A 20,714-nucleotide genomic window follows, 5' to 3' on the forward strand; every position below is an offset into this window, starting at 1 on the left:
GGATGGCTATAATAAAAAAACTGATAAAACTAAGTATTGGCAAGGATGTGGAGAAAATGAAACCCTCATACATTGATTGTGAGCAAGTAAAATGGTACAGCCACTTTGGAAAACAGTTTGGCAGTCCCTCAAAAAGTTAAACGTCATTACCATATGACCCAACAATTCCACTCCTAGGAATATACCCAAGAGAAATGAAAATGTATATTCACCCAAAAACCTATACATGAATGTTCATAGCAGCATTATTCATAACCACAGCCAAAAAAGGGAAACACCCTAAATGTCAATCAAATAAGGAATGGATAAATAAAATGTGTTATTATCCACACAATGGAACAGTCTTCAGTCATAAAAAGGAATGAAGTACTAATCCATGCTTCAACATGGATGAGTCTTAAAAACATTATGCTGAGCAAAAGAAGCTAGACACAAAGGACCACATATTATATTATTCTATATCCAGAATGGGCAAATCCACAGAGACAGAAGGCAGATTAGTGGTTGCCAGGGGCTGGTGGAAGGGAGAAATACGGAGTAACTGCTTCATGGGTATGGGCTTCTTTTTGGGTGATAAAAATGTTCTGGAATTAGACAGTGGTGATGGTTGCACAACACTGCAAACATACTGTAAAACCACTGAACTGTACACTTTAAAGGGTGGATTTTAGCATGTGAATTATGACTCAGTTACCCTTAAAAGTTCATCAGGAAGTACCTAATTTCAAAGCTTTATGCAGTTATTGTTAGAGCCACTTTAGCTGGTAAGCAGAGACATCTTCTATTCTTGGTCAGGATTATGCTTGGTTTTGAAATTTGCTAGTTTAAAATTGTGTAAGAACTTAAACTTGTATATCATTCAGCTGATCTTTCAAGCTGAACATTCACTTCTCCACCCCCAAAATAAAACAGCTAGTTAAGGAATACAATACTGAACAAGGCTGAGTCGAAATCTAATGTTCACCAAATATACAAATAAACTCACCCACTACACCAGTGCAGCATAAAAGTATCAACTAGAATTTAACTGTGAAGCCTAAGAGGATACTTACAAGTGGAAGATCAGTTTTATCACTTCTCTTTGTTCACTTCCTGACATTTCCAAAAGTCACCATACCAGAGTTCAAAGATGGTCACATACAAGAGTACAACCCACCTGTTTTCTTTTCTTACCACTCTCCAATTTGCACTTTATGTAAAAGGCTACTCAATTTCCCTCACACGTGTTAAGCTCACTCCTATTCCTCTACTTTTGCACCTGATATTCTCCTTCAACCAGGGAATACCATTTTCCATCTTCACCAGTTAACTCTTGCCCACTTTCAGTTCTCAATTTGATTTGCCCAACTCCAAGAAACTACTGAAGTTAGGTATACCTGGTGCTCTGGTCACAAGTAACACATATTAGACCATTCATCCCATGCATGCCAACTTCAAGTGCCTGTCTCACAACTAGACTGGGAGTTGTGTAGGCAGCTGGTGTGCTTGTGGTTTTGTATTCCAGTGCTCACCACGGAGCAGAGATCTCCTGAGTATTGTTTAAATAGTAAAAAGGTTATTTTTCAAATTAAAATTTAAAATTTTAGGACTCCAGCTTTAAATGTGAATTCATAGAAGCATTGGAAAGGCCAGGCCGAAAGACCCGAGGTTCTGCCACAAACCAACCGTGTCACCACAGGCAAACTCTATCATCAGTTTCAGCATTTGGTGGCTTGTAAAATGGTATGAGGCAGCCCAGATGATCACGATGGCCCTAGTAATCACTAGGTGGTCACTACTATTTTCAGCTATAGTAGTCTACATTTTTCCTAACATTTAGACTGCATCACAGATTATCCAAATTATCAGATTTCAACCACCATTCAACTGTTCAAGCCAAATGGAATGTATGAAATGCTCCACTGCATTCAAAGACAGGTCCCAAAGACTCACCAGTCATCTGGCTTGACAGCATCAGGATCTGGTATTTTTGGTCTTTCATCCCAATCTTCAGGCTTCCGGTCTTCTGGGTCCTCAATTTCACGTGAAGGATTTACAGGAGGAGTCATGTCATTTAACAGATTCCCACTGTTTACAACAGACTGGTCCACTAATATTTCAAAACTATTATCTGGATTCAAGACTGAAAAAATTAAATGCAATTTTAAAAAGTTAATTAGCCACTCATTCCCAAGCTCTCTTTACCACAACACAAACAATCATATTTCTAACAGAAAGCAGAAGCATGGAGTAAAGACCTTGGGCGTTAGAACATGGTCATGGAGCCTTATGCAAGTTAGCACGCTTTTTCCTTATCTGTAAGTCGTAAATGTTAGTTCTTCAGGTTTTTAGGAATTAGAACAAATGACAGGTAAAATGTTTACACACCAAAAGATTCCATGTATGAACATTAAAAACATCAAAAAAAACAAAGGTACATAAACTAATGCAATATTGGTTTGACACAAATGGTTACACACCAGTCAACAGGCAAATAAGTTTACTTATTATAACTGTCCCCCAACAGAAAAGGCCCATTTCCTCATTTTTTGAGTTGGTATTACCACTATGTTGCCCAAATTTCAAATTACACAAAATTTCAATTACATGTGGTTTATTAAACCACGTGTCTACTCAGGTTGTACTTTTGGAATCCAGTGAAGAATGCAAACATAATTTTAAATCCATAAAGGTATCTTAAGTGTGAATTATGCTAAAGCCTGGATCCTACATCTAAAAGCCTAATAGGCAACTGACTAGGTCACAGAACATCCAGAGTACTATGGAAAATGACAGAGTACTATGCTGCTATCCTCAATGACAATGAAGGTTATCAATGTTATCAGTGATATCTACTCTCACAGAAAGATTCTCATGCTTTTGTGAAGAGAAAAAGTGAAATATAGCACACTTAACTTCTAATAAAAATTACATGTGTCTATACATATATACATGTTTATTCACATATAGCCAAATACATATCACAGTGTTGATATTTCAGATAATTTTGTTTTCTTTTTGCTTTCTTTTTCCTTTTAAATTCCTATGCTGAATATATATTACTTTTGTTATAAAGAAGAAAGGTTATTGCATTCTTTAGGAAAAAAGGCATGTCTATATGTGATCTCAAAGCAGCAGGAAAAACTTCATTAAATAAAAAGACCCATTCCAATGTCCAAATGATTAAACTCAACTGTCTAGGTGTTGGAGCATCCAAACAAGTTCAACTAGAAGATACTTTGAAAAAAACTGTACACATATTTCTATTGTATGTCCTATAACTTAACATCCCATCAACAAGAAAATAAACAAAAGGAGGAAATGAAGGGTGAGGATCAAGCAAAGAAGCTCTTTATGGGACATACAATCTTATTCTTAAAATTGTTTCAAACCCTAGCTCTCAATTCAACCTAAGGAAGAGACATTTTAGTGCTGAGAAATTAAGTTCTTCTCACAACTAATATTAAGTCAACAGAGATTCTTATTTGCAGGCTTACAATCTTTAAATTAAATGGATGATAAATGTGTAGTGCCATAAAAACCAAAATTTATTAATAGTTTTTCTTACTTAATGTATAAAGATGTGTTTTCTTATCAGTAAAATAGGTCTTCAGATCTGCATCTGGCCTCTTAGCATGCTTTTCTTCATATACACCCGTTTTGGGGTTTTTGTGGCGAAAGATGAAGTGCAATTTATAGTCCTCTCCACATTTATCTGGACCAAACATAATCGTGTAAGGGGTCTTGTCGTGGAAGTGATCCTTCAGAAACAAAAATGGATTAAGTAACTCAAAGTGTTGAAAAGCAACCTTTCAAAAGTGTGATATGTCCTCTTATAAAATCCCAAATAGTGTCCTATTACAGGAAAAGTTTATTCATTTATGAGGTTTGTACAGATACCAGTGAAAAGGAATAACCAGAAATTACCGGGAAATTTTACATGAGAATATATGAAAGTGCTTAAAAACACAAAATAATGCATATACCTAGATAGTTACTGCTTCTTTCATAAAACAAAGAAATAAGTTTGCTAAAACTAAAAATTACACAGGACAGAAACCAAGGATAAAACAAAACAGCTTTGAAATTTACATTTCAAATAAAAAGCACAGAAATGTCAAGGTCAGTATTTCCAGCCTCCAAAATATTTCAACAGCAGCAGGAGAAACGGCCTTATTTTCACTGGTCTTAGAAAATTTTCTTTCCTTTTCTCTGAGATTCTTAAAAGGTAACTGTGGGAGGCCACATAAAGAAATAGGAAGTACCTACCAGGTTGAGCTCTGGGGTTTTGGAAAGTAGTTTCACATAGGCACCACCACATTCTATTCCATTTTGGAAATTAACCTCATACCTAATTTCAGAGAGAAAGGCAGAGACCATATGGCATTTTGAAAGATCAAATTTCTTAATTTATTTCCCTTTCCCCCACTTTGGTCACATGTTTTATCACAGGTCATATGTGAAGATTCCATCTTCTATTGTTATACTTACCCAATCCCCCAAAATTAAATAAGTAAAAGAAAATTAAATCTTAATGCAGATTCCCAGTAAATACTATTTGCAAAATCCAGAAGTTCATTTGCTATCAGTAGGAAAAATAGCTGATTTATTTCAAAATAATTTACTGGGCATGAAAAAAATGTTACATTACAGGATGCTTAAATACATCCTAAAATTCCTACTGTAGCATGTAATTATTCTCATAATTTTTTTTTACATAGAGTAATAGTTTTATAATATAATGTCTTCACTCTTCCTAGAAAGGGTCTATCAAGCAATTGTTTCACTCACTGAATAATGAGAGGCTTGGTATCAAAGATGAAAGGCTTGTTCAGTTTAGCAGAGATAGCATGATGCTTGGCTCGAGACATCAATACAAGTCCTTTATCGCCTGGAAGTTTTGTTTCCTTCATTTCATCTACCTCCCATTTTCCTGCAAGACAACAAAAAGGTCCCACTCCCTAATTACACCTCTGAAGATCCTGAAATCGTAACAAACAAAACTCCAAGTTGTGCAAATCCATCATACTGACAAATGTTTAACATGTTCCATTTACCTCTGAGAGCTGGTCTATTAATATTAAACACACATAATTGACAAATATTAGGATATGGTTTTTAAAAACCTATAGCACATTCATTCTACCAATGCCTAGAAAAGACCTTCCATTTCCAAAATACAGCACCATGGGTAATAAATCTCCTTCCATTTTATGGTGTAAAAATAAACATTAAACAGGTCTAACCCTATAAAATATAATAGAACACACAAAGAAAGCAAACTTCCAGTGAAAAATCTTAAAATGTATACATACTCTTTTTTTTTTTTTTTCCCGGTACATGGGCCTCTCACTGTTGTGGCCTCTCCCATTGCGGAGCACAGGCTCCGGACGCGCAGGCTCAGCGGCCATGGCTCACGGGCCCAGCCGCTCCGCGGCATGTGGGATCTTCCCGGACCGGGGCACGAACCCGTGTCCCCTGCATCGGCAGGCGGACTCTCAACCACTACGCCACCAGGGAAGCCCTATACATACTCCTTTTAAACTAGTCTTGAGAGATACTATGGAAATACATCAAACCTCAATCTGCTATTATATCTAAATCAAATGCAACTCTCACCATCATATTTGGCAATTTCGTCATCAGTGTCATCTTTCTTGGCTTTGGATAAAATCCACCTGTAATTAAGACATACCCCTAAATTAAGATTCAAATTATAGTTGGCCTGTAAAAAGAAACAATGTAAACAATAATAAAAATAGGAACTATCCAGCTCTTCTTAGCCTACCTAACCACTGTACTTTCAACTTTTAAATGTCATTCAAGTAGTGATAATATATTGTACTCAACTCAAAAATCTGTAAGAAAAAGTACCAAACCCATGAAATAATTTCACCTTTTAAGACTCAAGAGAAAACAACTTTCTCAAAGAACAAAATACAGGGTGAAGGGAAAAGATATGGAAGCAAGAACCACATGTTCTAAAACACTATTTTCCTAAAAGGGATGAAAGATATAAAATAGTTAGACATTTCACTATATAAAATAATATCCAAAAAGGAATACACTATCCCATCTTATTTATATGATGTCTGCCTCTAAGATTTTTTCCCCCTAAGAAACACTTACCCTGACAGAGTTCCTCTGTCAAAGCTATCAGCAAAATACACTTCCCCTGTTGGAACTGGAGCTTTGTAGGTGACCTGTGTTAAATATAAAAATGAATTAAGAATTGAAATATTCAGCAACACTCCTTTCTCAGTAGGATCTATTCTCTTGATTTGCTTTCAAACTTTCATAGCTGGCCCTCGAATTCAATCCATATAACTTATCTTTGGGACAATATAACAAAGGCTGACAGAGAGATCAATAAAAATTTTAGCAAATTTTGCTTTCCCTGTGATAAGGATCCAAAATTTACCTTCATCCTTTGGTTATCTCAAGAGGCAAAATGAATAGATTCAAAGACCACTTCAAACCTTTGGAGATGGAGGAGTGCTGGTATCTGCTTTCGGTTTTGAGTCTTCTACCTCTTCAATGACATCATCAAGGTCATCCTCAATGTCAATCACATCATCTTCATGTCCATCATGAGCCTGAACAAGAGCAGTTCCAAGCACCAGTAACACACACAGCAACCACTTCCCTTCCATGATCTAAATATAAAAAAGGGTACAGTTAAATGCATCACCTCCTTTTAAAAAAATTTTGTAAGATCACCAACCCCTCTCTCATTTATTTGTTTTTTTTTCTTTGCGGTACGCGGGCCTCTCACTGTTGTGGCCTCTCCCGTTGCGGAGCACAGGCTCCGGACGCACAGGCTCAGCAGCCATGGCTCATGGGCCCAGCCACTCCGCGGCATGTGGGATCTTCCCAGACCGGGGCACAAACCTGTGTCCCCTGCATCGGCAGGCGGACTCTCAACCACTGCGCCCCCAGGGAAGCCCTAACCCCTCTCTTATTTAAAATTAAGGCTTTCAAATCAGAACTTCATTGTAGTTCATTTTACAGATAAAGAAAGTGAATCCAGAATGATAAAGCGGTTTTCCTAAAATCAGTTAGTTAAAAGATTCAATTTCAATAAAAATTTCAAAATAAAACTCAAACATAAACAGGTGTCCCCATATAGAATATCATGTTGGCTACACAAATTTATGGTGTTCAGATACAATTTCAAACTAAATTCCTGCATTTGTAAAGAGCTCTACAATGGACAAAGCCCCTTTTACAGGTTAGTTTAAATGAGTTAAAACATTACAATGAAGTAACAGAGGAGCTAACTAGCCTCACATTAAACACTTAATTTAGATGCTGCTGCTCTTGTCCAAAGACCATCAAGTGTAGATATGGTTTTAAATTAGTGTTTTAAGACTCAACAAAAAAATATATTAAACCACAGACCAGCTATCTTTACCTCTTATTTTCTAAGCCTGTAAGTGCCTTATGTATTGTATTAGACTGTCATGGATGGTAGTTGGTCCTTTTCCCAAAACCGCAGACCTAAAGATATAAAAACTGAGCCACATGGATGCACAAAAAGATTTGGTAGTAGGTAGTATAGAGTTTCAATTCTCCAAGACGAAAAGAGTTCTCTCTGGAGATGGATGGAGGTGAAAGCTGCACAACAATGAGAATGTACTTAATGCCACTGAACTTAACAATGGTTAATATGGTAAGTCTTATGATAAGCGTTTTTACTACAATAAAAAAGATTTTAGGGGCTTCCCTAGTGGTGCAGTGGTTAAGAATCCGCCTGCCAATGCAGGAGACATGGGTTTGAGCCTTGGTCCAGGAAGATCCCACATGCCATGGAGCAACTAAGCCTGTGTGCCACAACTACTGAGCCTGCACTCTAGAGCCCGTGAGCCACAACTACTGAGCCTGTGTGCCACAACTACTGAAGCCCACGTGCCTAGAGCCCGTGTTCTTCAACAAGAGAAGCCACTGCAATGAGAAGCCCACGCACCACAACGAAGAGTAGCCCCTGCTTGCCGCAACTAGAGAAAGCCCGCGTGCAGCAACGAAGACCCAACACAGCCAAAAATAAATAAATAAAATAAAAAAATTTTTTTAAAAATTTAAAAAAAGAAAATAGCTTAATTTTTTTTGGTGTCTTATACATCAACTTATTCCAATGCTGAATTTGACGCCTAATTCCTTATAAACTCTATAATCCTTTAAAGTGAGTAACAGTATGTAGAACTAGATTTTCACATATCATTTGGTGGTATTTCTTTTATTTACATATCTTGGGTACTGTTTTCACAAAATGAAAGAAGGTAAAGTTCACTGGATTCCTAAATGCTTAGCATTTAGGCAGTGCAGAAAATAAAAGTGCTAAAAAAAAAAAGTGCTAAATAAAATCATTGATAATGTTTCCTAGGACTGGTATTAGTTTTTAGGAGAAACTCTCAATGTCAACATTCTGCTCTAGTTTCTAATATACTAGGAATATCACTAATTTCATTTATTCACTGGAAAGGCCTCTATTCTCTACTATCAAAATAATATACAATGGCACAGCAACATTGCTTTCATTTACAACTACAAGGGATTCTCTAAAACTAAACAGGTTGATTCAACACTTTTATCTAAATCAACTCTATACAACTCCCAAGTCCTCACAGAAACAATGCTATAAATGGTAGCTGGGTTCCCAGGGATAAGCTACAAAACCAAATTAGCCCAAAACATAGCTAAAACAATATATGCATACAATTGTTAAAACTTTTTAAAAGACAAAATGTGGTAAGCCTAGTAGTAATTAAATGAAGCACAAAACCAGTGGATTAATCCGGACTAAGTACTGATGCTGGAAAATCGCTGCTCAAGGAAAAGCTAATCAGGGAGATGAGCTAACTACTTACCTTTTAAAAAGGTAAGCCTGATTTTTTTTTCCCAATAATTTTTAATTTGTTGATACATTGCTGTTGTGGGCTTAACTGTGCCCCCCTCCCCCCATTCACATGTTGAAGCCCTAACTCCCAATGTAATATTTGGAGATAGGACCTTTAGGGAAGTAATTAAGGTTAAAAGAGGTCATAAGGCCTAATCCGATAGGCCTGGAATCTATATAAGATGAAGAGAGCCAGAAGTCCGTGTGCACATAAGTCCATGTGAGAGGACACAACAAGATGGTGGCTCTCTGCAAGCCGAGGAGAAAGTCCACACCAGAAACCAACTCTGCCAATGCCCTGATCATGGACTTCCAGACTCCAGACCGTGAGAAAATAAATTTCTGCTTTTTACGCCACCCAGCCTGTGGTACCGTTACGGCAGTCCAAGCAGACTAATACAATTGTCCTTATGTTAAGCATAATTTTATATAAGGCAGTGCTTCTCAAACTTTAGCATGCATCAGGGGCTTTTTAAAACAAATCACGGGCTTCCCTGGTGGCACAGTGGTTAAGAAACCGCCTGCCGGGGGTGGGGTAGTAGTGGTGGTGGTGGTGGTGGGATGAATTGGGAGATTGGGATCGACATATATACACTAATATGTATAAAATGGATAACTAATAAGAACCTGCTACATAAAAAAATAAATTAAATAAAATTCAAAAAGAGAAATCCGCCTGCCAATGCAGGGGACACAGGTTTGAGCCTTGGTCCAGGAAGATCCTACATGCCGTGGAGCAACTAAGCCTGTGCGCCACAACTATTGAGCCTGTGCTCTAGAGCCCACGAGCCACAACTACTGAGCCCGCATACCACAACCACTGAAGCTTGCGTGCCTGGAGCCCTTGCTCCACAAGAGAAGCCACTGCAATGAGAAGCCCGTGCACCGCAACAAAGAGTAGCCCCCGCTCGCTACAACTAGAGAAAGGCTGCACGCAGTGACAAAGACCCAACACCACCAAAAATAACTAAAATAAATAAATTTATTTTAAAAATTAAAAATAAATTTAAAAAATTGCTGATTCAGTAGATGTGGGCTGGGCCCAGTGGGCTAGGACTTCACATTTCTAACAAGTTCCAGGAGATGCAAAGGCTGCTAGCTCAGGAATCACACTTTGAGAACCACTGATTAGGGTTTATGAATAATCAATTTGTGCTTTGTTTTCCAGTTAATAAAAGCACTTTCACATAGGCACACTGTTTCGCATAAACCTCCCTTGAGGTATTACTCTAATTTTACTTTACATATTAATAACTAAGACTAGTAAAATGAAAATAACCCAATCATTTACTCATTATCACAACCAGTAAGAGTCAAAGAATTCATATCCCATATTTCTATTATGCTAGACAAAATGTAGTTGAATACTGAGAAGGTGTGATAGAGACAGGACTGGAAGACTAGTCAGTAAGGGTACTAAAAGGAGTGGTCTGGAATAGGGGATTCAGGTAGGGTTTAGTGAGGGAAAGTGCAACTGCAGAACAGCTAGCCCTGGTTGGTGGACCAAAGATCCTGGGAAAGGAGGCATCTGTGTGGCGAAGGCAGAATGACCCAATGAAAGGAAAACAGTTTTCAGGTAGCAGAAGGCTACCATCCCTGTCAAGAACAACAAAGGGATAGGGAGTCTCCAGCAAACTTCAGGAAATGCACTTCGCTCCACCACCGTTTCCCCTACACCCTGAGTTGCAGGACCCAGTTTTTCAGAAGTCTTAGGCACATATCTGTTAACTTTCGCATTATCCAGAGGGTTGTAAAGCTGTGGAGGAACCACTACTGCCAAACCATGGTAAACCGATTCTCATAGCTGTGCACTGATGATCCTAAGCCACTGCTAGTTTTACATATGCTATTTCAACATTTGTAATTTGCCAAGACTCCCGAGAAATTGCTACAGCAAACAGGTCTAGTCCCAAGAGCCACTATGAAGCCAGCCCAAACATTTCAAGTTTTGTTAAAGACTTGGTCACACTTACAAATAATTCAAGACAATATATTTTAAGGTGATATTAATTCTCTGCTTCATTAATGAAAATCCAATATTACCAAGAAACAAAATCCACCCTCATTTCAATCCTCCTACCCACACTCCTTCTATCAAATGGAGTCCAAAAAGGATGTTGCACTATTACGCTCTCCAGATGAAAACACAGGAGAAATTTTAAGTAATCTTGGGTTTGACAATGAGTTTTCAATACAACATCAAAAGCAAGATATATTATTTGCACAGTATATCTTTTCCAATTCTTTTACTTTCAACCTTTTTGTACCATTATGTTTTGTTTTTTTAATAAATTTTTAAAAATTAAAAAAAGCAAGATACATGAAAGAAAAAATTGGTTAAACTGAAATTTATTAAAATTTAAAACTTCAACTCTATGAAAGAAACTTAAGAGAATTAAAAAACAAAACAAGGTAGGAGAAATATTTCCAAAATACATATCTAATAATAAACTGGTTTCCAAAATGTACGAAGAACACAACTCAACAATAAGGAAACAGGGACTTCCCTGGTGGTCCAGAAGTTAAGACTCCGTGCTCCCGGACTTCCCTGGTGGCACAGTGGTTAAGGATCCGCCTGCCAATGCAGGGGACACGGGTTTGAGCCCTGGTCCGGGAAGATCCCACATGCCGCGGAGCAACTAAGCCAGTGCGCCACAACTACTGAGCCTGCGCTCTAGAGCCCGCAAGCCACAACTACTGAAGCCCACACACTTAGAGCCCGTGCTCCTCAACAAGAGAAGGTACTACAAAGGCCGTGCACCACAACAAAGAGTAGCCCCCTACTCACTGCAACTAGAGAAAGCCCACGTGCAGCAACAAATATCCAACTCAGCCAAAAATAAATAAATTAAAAAAAAAAAAGACCCCGTGCTCCCAACGCAGGGGGCCCAGGTTCGATTCTTAGTCAGGGGACTAGATCCCACACACCACAACTAGGAGTCCGCATGCCGCAACTAAAGATCCCGCATGTCACAACTAATACCCACAACCAAATAAATTAAAAAATAAATATTTTTTAAAAATAAGAAAACCACTCAATTATAAAATGGGCAAAAGATCTGAACAGATACCTCACCAAAGAAGATATTCAGATGGCATATGAAAACATCATTTGCCATTAAGTAACTGCAAATTAAAACAACAATGAGGGCCTTCCCTGGTGGTGCAGTGGTTAAGACTTTGCCTGCCCATGCAGGGGACACGGGTTCAATCCCTGGTCCAGGAAGATCCCACATCCCGCAGAGCAACTAAGCCCATGCGCCACAACTACTGAGCCTGTGCTCTAGAGCCCTCGAGCCACAGCTACTGAGCCTGCGTGCCACAACTACTGAAGCCCGCGAGCCTAGAGCCCATGCTCTGCAACAAGAGAAGCCACTGCAATGAGAAGCCCGCACACCACAACGAAGAATAACCCCCACTTGCCGCAACTAGAGAAAGCCCGCACGCAGCAATGAAGACCCAACACAGCCAAAGATAAATTTTAAAATATAAATAAAATAAAACAAAACAATGAGATACTACTATACACCTATTCGCATGGCTAAGATTAAAAAAACTGGCAAGGATGTGAAGTAACGGGAACTCTCATTTCACTGCTGGTGAAAATCCAAAATAGTACAGCCACTCTGGAACACAGTTTGGCAATTTCTTACAAATCTAACTATAGACTTACCACAGGATTCAGCAATCATGCTCACAGGTACTTGCCCAACTGATCTGAAAGCTTACAAATGCACAGAAACTCACACACAAATGTTTATAGCAGCTTTATCCATAAGCACCCAAAACTTGAAGAAACCAAAATGTTCTTCAGTAGGGGAATGAATAAACAAACTGTAGTACACCCATACGATGGAATATTGTTCAGAAATTAAAAGATGAGCTATCTAAAATGAATCACTTTGCCATACAGCAGAAATTAACACAACATTGTAAATAAACTATAAACTATACTTCAATTAAAAAAAAAAGGGCTATCAAGCCAAAAAAAGACTTGGATGAATCTTTAATGCCTATTGCTAAGTGAAAGAAGCCAGTCTGAAAAGGTGACATGCTATAGAATTCCAATTAGATCACATTCTGAAAAAGGCAAAACTCTAGATACCAAAAAAAGTCAGTGTAGTCAGAGGTTTAGGGGAGGGGGTCAGGTTGAATAGGTAAGCACAGGGGACTTTCTTAGGCAGTGAAACCATTCTGTTATGATGCTATAATTATGGATACATGACACTATCCATCTTTCAAATCCCATAAAACTTTATAGCACAAAGAATGAATCTTCATGTATGAAAAAAATTTTTTTTATATATTTTTAAAAACTTATTTTATTTATTTATTTTTGGCTACATTGGGTCTTCGTTGCTGCACACAGGCTTTCTCTAGTTGCGGTGAGGGAGGTTACTCTTTGTTGCAGTGCGCAGGTTCCTCATTGTGGTGGCTTCTCTTGTGTGGAGCATGGGACCTAGGTGTGCAGGCTTCAGTAGTTGTCGCACGCAGGCTCAGTAGTTGTGGCTCGCGGGCTCTAGAGCACAGGCACAGCAGTTGTGGCACACTGGCTTAGTTGCTCGGTGGCATGTGGGATCTTCCCGGACCAGGGCTTGAACCTGTGTCCCCTGCACTGGCAGGTGGATCCTTAACCACTGCACCACCAGGGAAGCCCCATGTATGAAAATTTTAAAAAATCATTGAAGAGGTTGAGTGATCCAAGGATGGCACACAGGATGTGACAAAACAATCTAACTGTATTACAAACATACAAAACAACCTCACTGAATGGGGTGGAGGGAAAAGATGTTAACCTAAGTAACTCTGGAAATGAGTGGAGTCTGTAAAACCAGACTGTACAAAAGCACTGCTCAAGTTGAGTAAGTTGTTTCACATGAATATACAGGTTAAGAATTCGGATACTGCTATATATGTATATCAAAATTTAACAACTAAATAAATGGATTGTGGGAGCCACTTTCAGTGTTGGGTGTGTGAATTTTACAGATAAGCAAGGGAAAGAGGCTAAAATAATCCTCATGGTAATGGGCGAGAGAGACTATAGTATGAATTCATGTTTATCTTAATATACAGAGGATTACACAGAGAAGTATTTATAGATACGTGCATATATACCAGTTAGTATACACACATATATTTCCTTGCTCTGTCAGCTAAGAGGGCATACAAGAAACTGCTACACCCCAGTAGCAATAAATACACCTAGTAGCAAGGATCTTGGTTTCCAATATCATCTCGAATAAAAGGAAACAGTGTTCCTTGGCTGACTCTAGGATTAGGGCAGGAAATATACAAGACGAGCCTGGAGCATCTTGTGGTGCCCGAAAGGGAAGTGTTCAAAACAAAAACAGAACACCCACAGTGATGGGGGCTATGTCAAAAGAACACAAGAAAAAGCAATGGCCAAAGCTGGAACAATACAAGCAACAAAATAAGTGGTACTGGATTATACCTCAAATTATAAAATAAATGCCCATGAATCTACACAATACAAATATATTATTGAGTAAATAAATAAATGAGGAAGAAACAAATTTCCCATGAAGAAATATTCCAAGTAACAGATGTAGATACTCCACTGTCAAGGAGGTGGAACGTAACCCCCCACTCCTTACGTGTGGGCTACACATAGTGATATTGATATCCTTCCAAAGAGCACAGTATGGAAAGGGGGAAAAACAAGAACTTTACAGTGGAGAAACCTAGCAAACACTACCTCAGCCAGCTGATCAAGGTCAACATCCAAAGTAATAGGTCATGTTGATAGTATGTACCCTTGATAAAATATGATGAAAACAGTACTTTAACCTCTGTGGTCTTCTTCCCAAAAATCCATATTCCCTCTCGTCATGAGAAAAACATCAAAGAAATCCCAACAGAGGGACATGCTACAAAATAATCTGACCAGTAGTCCTCAAAATATGTCAAGGTCATCAAAAAACAAAGAAAATCTAAAAAACTGTCACAGCCAAGAGAAGCTTAAGGAGACATGATGACTAATGTAGTGTGGTATCATGGAACAGAAAAAGGGCAGCAAGTAAAAACAAAGGAAATCTGAATTAAATATGGGCTTTAGTTGGTAATTATTTATCAATATTAGTTCGTTAATTATAATAAACGTACTATACTAATGTTGTTAATAATGGCAGAAACTGGGTATGGGTTATATGGGAATACTCTGTACTATCTTTATAATCTTTTTGTAGATCCAAAACTATTCTGTAAAATTTTTTTTAAAAAAAAGATGTTCCATTATTATGCACCAAATGTGATTGATTTGCCAAAAAACAGTTATTGGCAGAATCAGGATCAGAGGCCAAGTCTCCTGTCTCCCAATACCTTACTTGGTAATTCTATACTGGTTTTGTCTTAGAAACACAAAATAATTTTTCACATTTTAGTGTCTAAAAAGATTTCAGAAGCTTTTTTCTCCCTTTAAAACCCTTCATTTGGGGACTTCCTTGGTAGCACACTGGTTAAGACTCCATGCTCCCAATGCAGGGGGCCCAGGTTCAATCCCTCATCAGGGAACTAGATCCCACATGCATGCCACAACTAAGAGTTCGCATGCCACAACTAAGGAGCCCACCTGCTGCACATAAGACCGGGCACAACCAAATAAAAATAAATATTAAAAAAAAAAAACCCTCTTCATTTGTCTTAACATTTACAGACTCCTAAGCAGAGAGCGTATTTCTCTGTTGTCACCCACTATTTCTAGGATTATCAATAGGAAATACGTAACAAGTAGCTCAGCAACAAAGCAATAATGCTTTTAAAAAACAAATAGCACATCTCCCCCACCCCCAACTTGCCCAAAGCCACAGAGCAAGTGATTCCTAGATCCAGAATGATCAGGAATAAAAGTGAATAAAGAAATTAGGTACCTTTAAACCGAGTAACTTTCCAGCAGTAAATAAACATTTACTACATTTTCTAAGTCTCTTCTACTTCACAGTTCATGCTCACTAAGCTACATTAGCTCTTCTAGTACAAGATTTCTCATATTCCTGAATGCCATTATAGCAGTTTCTCCCATACTTTTACTTTCTGCTTGAAAGCCATCATTTTCTTGGAGCACTTCATTTCCTGGTTTTCTTCCAAGAGCCATTTTCTCGCTCTAATTTTTTTATCACTGCAAGACCGTTACTCTACAGCAGTGCCCCTTTGAGCTAGGGTGCAAATGCTGGGTGGATGTCTAACTCATGACTAAGCTACTTAATGCCACAAACTGTCCCACAGTAGGCCCATTTAAATTCCTGTCTTGGCCAAATTACAAATTACTTACAGGCATAGACCTCCAGAAGAGCCAGCAATTAAAAATCAAAACCACGAACAAGAGAATCTTTTAATATTTATGAGTCTACTGAAGTGAACTTTTCTTTAAAATACCTTAAGTTATATGTAAATTTGAGTTTTTAACTAGAGCAAAGCCTAAGTCAATAAAACCAATACTATGAGGGCCAACACTATATAGTCCAAGTTCTGATTTCTGTTGATCCAGAACTGATCTACAAATAAAACTTACAATTTCTAGGTTCTAGAGAAGTGAACAGACTGCACTTCCTTCAAATACTCATCAATAAATCTCTCAACTGGATTTTATCTTTTTTTTTTTTTTTTTTGGCCGCACTGCACAGCTTGCAGGACCTTTGTTCCCCCACCAGGGATCGAACCCAGGCCCCAGCAGTGAAAGCACTGAGTCCTAACCACTGGACCACCAGTGAATTCTCTCAACTGGACTTTTAATAAATGCTGGGTGGCAGAGTTCAAGACTGTTTTCTGGCAGTCACAAGACTGAACTGTCGGAATTCTGCGTTACAAAGGGTTAAAGGAGAATATATATGATGCCCATCAGAAAACCCAGCACATGTTAGAAACTAAATGAATGTTTGCTGATAGTGGTCAATTCCATGAGTGTCAACTAGTTACTAAGGATTAAAAAAAAAAAAAGTCTCTGACCTTCAGGATCAATCTATATAGGGTGTCCTTAAAGTCTGGAAACATAAAAAGTATTTGCCCATGTTTTCAGAGTTTATGAATATTCTGTAGTATTAGTTCTATTAATCAAATGTTGGGGGTTTTGGGGGGATAATACCAAAATAAACTCATAACCTTTTATCTAACTAGGAAAAAAATGTGCATAGGTATGTTAGTACTACTTAACGCTCTAGCTTGAGTATTTTCCTTCTATTAAAAAAAAGTCAAACAAGTAAAAATTTCAAAAATGAATTAGTGTCATGATAAAATTGCACATAACTATGTACACACAAGGGCATATAAAACCTGGAGAAATCTGAATAAGGTCTTTAGACTGTACCAGTGCAATTTTTTCCTAGTTTTGATATTTTACAATAGTTATCTATCTATACTACTATTGGGGGAAGCTGGGTGATGGGTACAAGAGACCTCTCTGTACTATTTTGCAACTTTCCGTGGGTCTATAATTATTTCAAAATTAAAATCTTCTTTTAAAAAATTTATTACTGGATCAGTATAGATGGTTCTTTAGACTTGATCAAAGTTGTCTAGAAAACAGCTTTAAATTCTAAAGCACAGAAGTACAGAGGAAGACTCAGAAATGAGTTGGATTAGAAATATGAACCCCTTACTCCCTTCCTTACAGTTAATAAGTGTTTTGTTTTTAATAATAAAATATAATTATCAACCTATATCCAAGTCAGAGAAGCTCTACCCTCTGGGATCACATAGACAAACGTACACAAAGCCAAGAAAACAGGAGCTAAACATATGCACATTTGTAATATATATTTATAAATAATATAAATGATTTCTGACTTGCTTCTCAGTTTCCCAAGGACAGAGCAAAAAGCCCAGTTCTCAAAATCTGAGTCAGAAGGATTTTTCAAGAGAAACTAATCTACTCACTTTTAATGTTTCAGTTCACTCTTTTAACTTTTCAAAGAGTGAATTTATCTTGAATTCTAGAGATGGAAGTTTTCTATTTTAAAAACTGATGATTCAGAAAATGAACTCCTTATACAAAAGGCAGTATGGTATATGTGATGGTGTAAACTGTCAAGTCAGAGAAAGCTGGGTTCTAGACTTTCCTGATCCTCTTTGTGGCCTTGGTCAGCTTACTGAATTTCCATGAGTCTTTCTTCCCTATTTTATAATGTAGCTTGTAGTATTAGTGGCTCGAAGGCTTGCTGTGAAAATATAAAAAGATAATACAAAGTCTATCAGAGTCCAGTACTTCATAGGAGTTCCCAAATGGTTTATTCTTTGATACAAAATTAGTACAACCACAGTGAATACATTTTCAATTCCCAGAATGGGCCAAAAGGTGTAACTGTGCCCGTACACCTCCTATATTTCAACAAAGCTGAATGATTTTATGTAACAAGAAACACTAGCTTTCCTCTGATTATACTCTACGATTTCGTCTTTAACTCTTCCTTGCAACGGTGTATATACAATTATAGCATTTGGACAGGGAAATATCCCTATTTATCTGTGATTTTCTTTTTTCCTGCTCTTCCACCAATTTTCTTTATGAATTCTCCCAAATTTAACTTATTTTTGGTTAATGATAATTCTGTTCTCAACACACATTCTAAAAAAAGTCCATATTATTTTACTATACACATTTAATAATGTACATGAGACTTCAACTGAACACAAAATATTCTATTTAATGGAAACAAATTTTAACAAATCCAAAATTGATCAACTTTAGGAATGGGCAAACACTAAAGAAATATTACATTTGTCACCTCTCATTGGCAGAATCTTTATGCTCAGTAAGGGTCCATTCAGAAAAAAAATCTTTAAAACAAAGGGAGGCTCAAATTATTTTAAAATTAAATTTAAACTTTAATATTTTCAAGTTAGTCTAGTTTTGCACCTATTTTCTTAAAAGATACCGGTCTACGGTTTTCTTATGAAGTCTTTGTCTGGTTTTGGTATCAGGGTAATATTGGCCTCATAGAATGAGTTGGAAAGTGTTCTCTCTTGTATTTTTGGAAGAGTTTGTGAAGGACTAGCGTTAATTCTTCCCTAAGTATTTGGTAGAATTCACCAGTGAAGCCATTTGGTTCTGGGCTTTTCTTTGTAAGCCTTTGTTTCTTAAAAGTAGTTAGGAAATTTCACCTCTAATTCCTTTAATCCATGAGAAATTAGAAAGAGGAACTGAAGGAATCCCACAGAAGGGATTATTTGTCTCAAGAGGGCTGAGGAAGTTCCTTTCTATTCCTAGTTTGTTGAGTGCTTCTATCACGAAAGGGTGTTGCACTTTATCGACTGCAATGATCATGCGGTTTTTGTCCTTTATTAATGCAGTATATTACATTCTTTATTATAGTTTGGTGAACCAACCTTACATTTCTGGGATAAATCCCACTTGGTTGTGGTGTATAATTTTTTTTTTTTAATTTTTAAATTTTATTTATTTACTTTTGGCTGCACTGGGTCTTCGTTGCTGCACGCGGACTTTCTCTAGCTGCGGCAAGTGGAGGCTACTCTGTTGCAGTGCGCAGGCTTCTCATTGCTGTGGCTTCTCGTTGCAGAGCACAGGCTCTAGGTGCTCGGGCTTCAGAAGCTGTGGCACTCAGGCTCAGTAATTGTGGCGCACAGGCTTAGTTGCTCCGCGGCATGTGGGATCCTCCCAGACCAGGGCTCGAACCCGTGTCCCCTGCATTGGCAGGCCGATTCTTAACCACTGCGCCACCAGGGAAGCCCTATAATTCTATATGTTGCTGGATCCCATTTGCTAGCATTTTGAGGATTTTTTGCATCTATTTTCTTAAGGGATACTGTTCTATGTTTTTCTTTTCCTGTGAAGTCTGTCTGGTTTTGGTATCATGGTAATATTGGCTTCATAGAATGAGTTGGGAAGTGTTCCCTCTTCTATTTTTTAGAAGGGTTTGTGAAGGATTGGTGTTAAAACCATTTGGTTTGGGGCTTTCCTTTGTGGAATTTTACCTCTTAAAAGTAGTTAGGAAATTTCACCTCTAATTCCTTTGATCCACGAGAAATTAGAAAGAAGAACAGAAGAAGTGGCCTAGCTGGTGTTCTAGGTTTCTGGGGGGGGGGGGGAAGATTTTTATTTTTTGGCCATGCCGCATGGCTTGTGGGATCTTAGTCCCCCAACCAGGGATCGAACCCCGGCCCCCTGCAGTGGAAGAGCCAAGTCCTAACCACTGGACTGCCAGGGAATTCCCAAAAGTGATTTTTTTTTAAAAGGCAGTGTGTAATAAAAAATGAGGCAGTCTTTCTTTCATGTAGGCTATCCATTCATCTATTAATATACCCTTTTATTTTTTAAATATATTTATTTATTTATTTATTTTGGCTGCGCCAGGTCTTAGTTGCAGCACGCAGAATCTTCGCTGCGGCATGCGGGATCTTTTAGTTGTGGCATGCATGTGGGATCTAGTTCCCTGACCAGGGATCAAACCCGGGCTCCCTGCATTGGGAGCACAGAGTCTTAATCAATGGACCACCACGGAAGTCCCAATATACCCTTTAAAAATGTTAAGTCTTACCTTAGGTTGTCTAATTTAACCCTCAGAAGAACCCCAGGAAGTTCTATCATCCCCATGTGACACATGACAAAACTAAGGCTAAGAGAAGTTACATAAGCTGTCCAAGGTCACAGTTAGGCGTAGAACATAGAATAGTGTTATGAGCAGGAACTCAGAAGTCACAATCCCTAATCAGCTACTTAATAACTTCAGGGCCTCAGTTTCTTCATCTCTAAAATGAGAATAACAACACTATGTACTTCTTAGGATTGTTATATAAACAAAATGCATGTTAAGTGTTTATGTCAGTACTTGGCTTACAGTAAATGCAACATTAGCAGTGATTTCTA

At 38.0% G+C, this 20,714-nt stretch overlaps 1 protein-coding gene across 1 annotated transcript in view; it reads right to left on the bottom strand.

The window, feature by feature from the left end:
* The window catches only part of CANX (calnexin), a 32,147-nt gene that overhangs the window by 8,703 nt on the left and 2,730 nt on the right, over positions 1 to 20,714 (bottom strand). Inside the window, exons 2-8 of the mRNA XM_030844762.2 lie at positions 6,459 to 6,635; positions 6,109 to 6,182; positions 5,599 to 5,657; positions 4,771 to 4,912; positions 4,249 to 4,330; positions 3,548 to 3,740; positions 1,933 to 2,122 (exon numbers count right to left, since the gene is read on the bottom strand). Coding sequence (XP_030700622.1) covers positions 1,933 to 2,122; positions 3,548 to 3,740; positions 4,249 to 4,330; positions 4,771 to 4,912; positions 5,599 to 5,657; positions 6,109 to 6,182; positions 6,459 to 6,632 — 914 coding nt within the window. The 5' untranslated portion in view covers positions 6,633 to 6,635. The remainder of the gene's footprint in view (positions 1 to 1,932; positions 2,123 to 3,547; positions 3,741 to 4,248; positions 4,331 to 4,770; positions 4,913 to 5,598; positions 5,658 to 6,108; positions 6,183 to 6,458; positions 6,636 to 20,714) is intronic.

The sequence above is a fragment of the Globicephala melas genome, chromosome 3 (assembly GCF_963455315.2).
Source record: "Globicephala melas chromosome 3, mGloMel1.2, whole genome shotgun sequence".
NCBI classification, from domain to species: Eukaryota; Metazoa; Chordata; class Mammalia; order Artiodactyla; family Delphinidae; genus Globicephala; species Globicephala melas.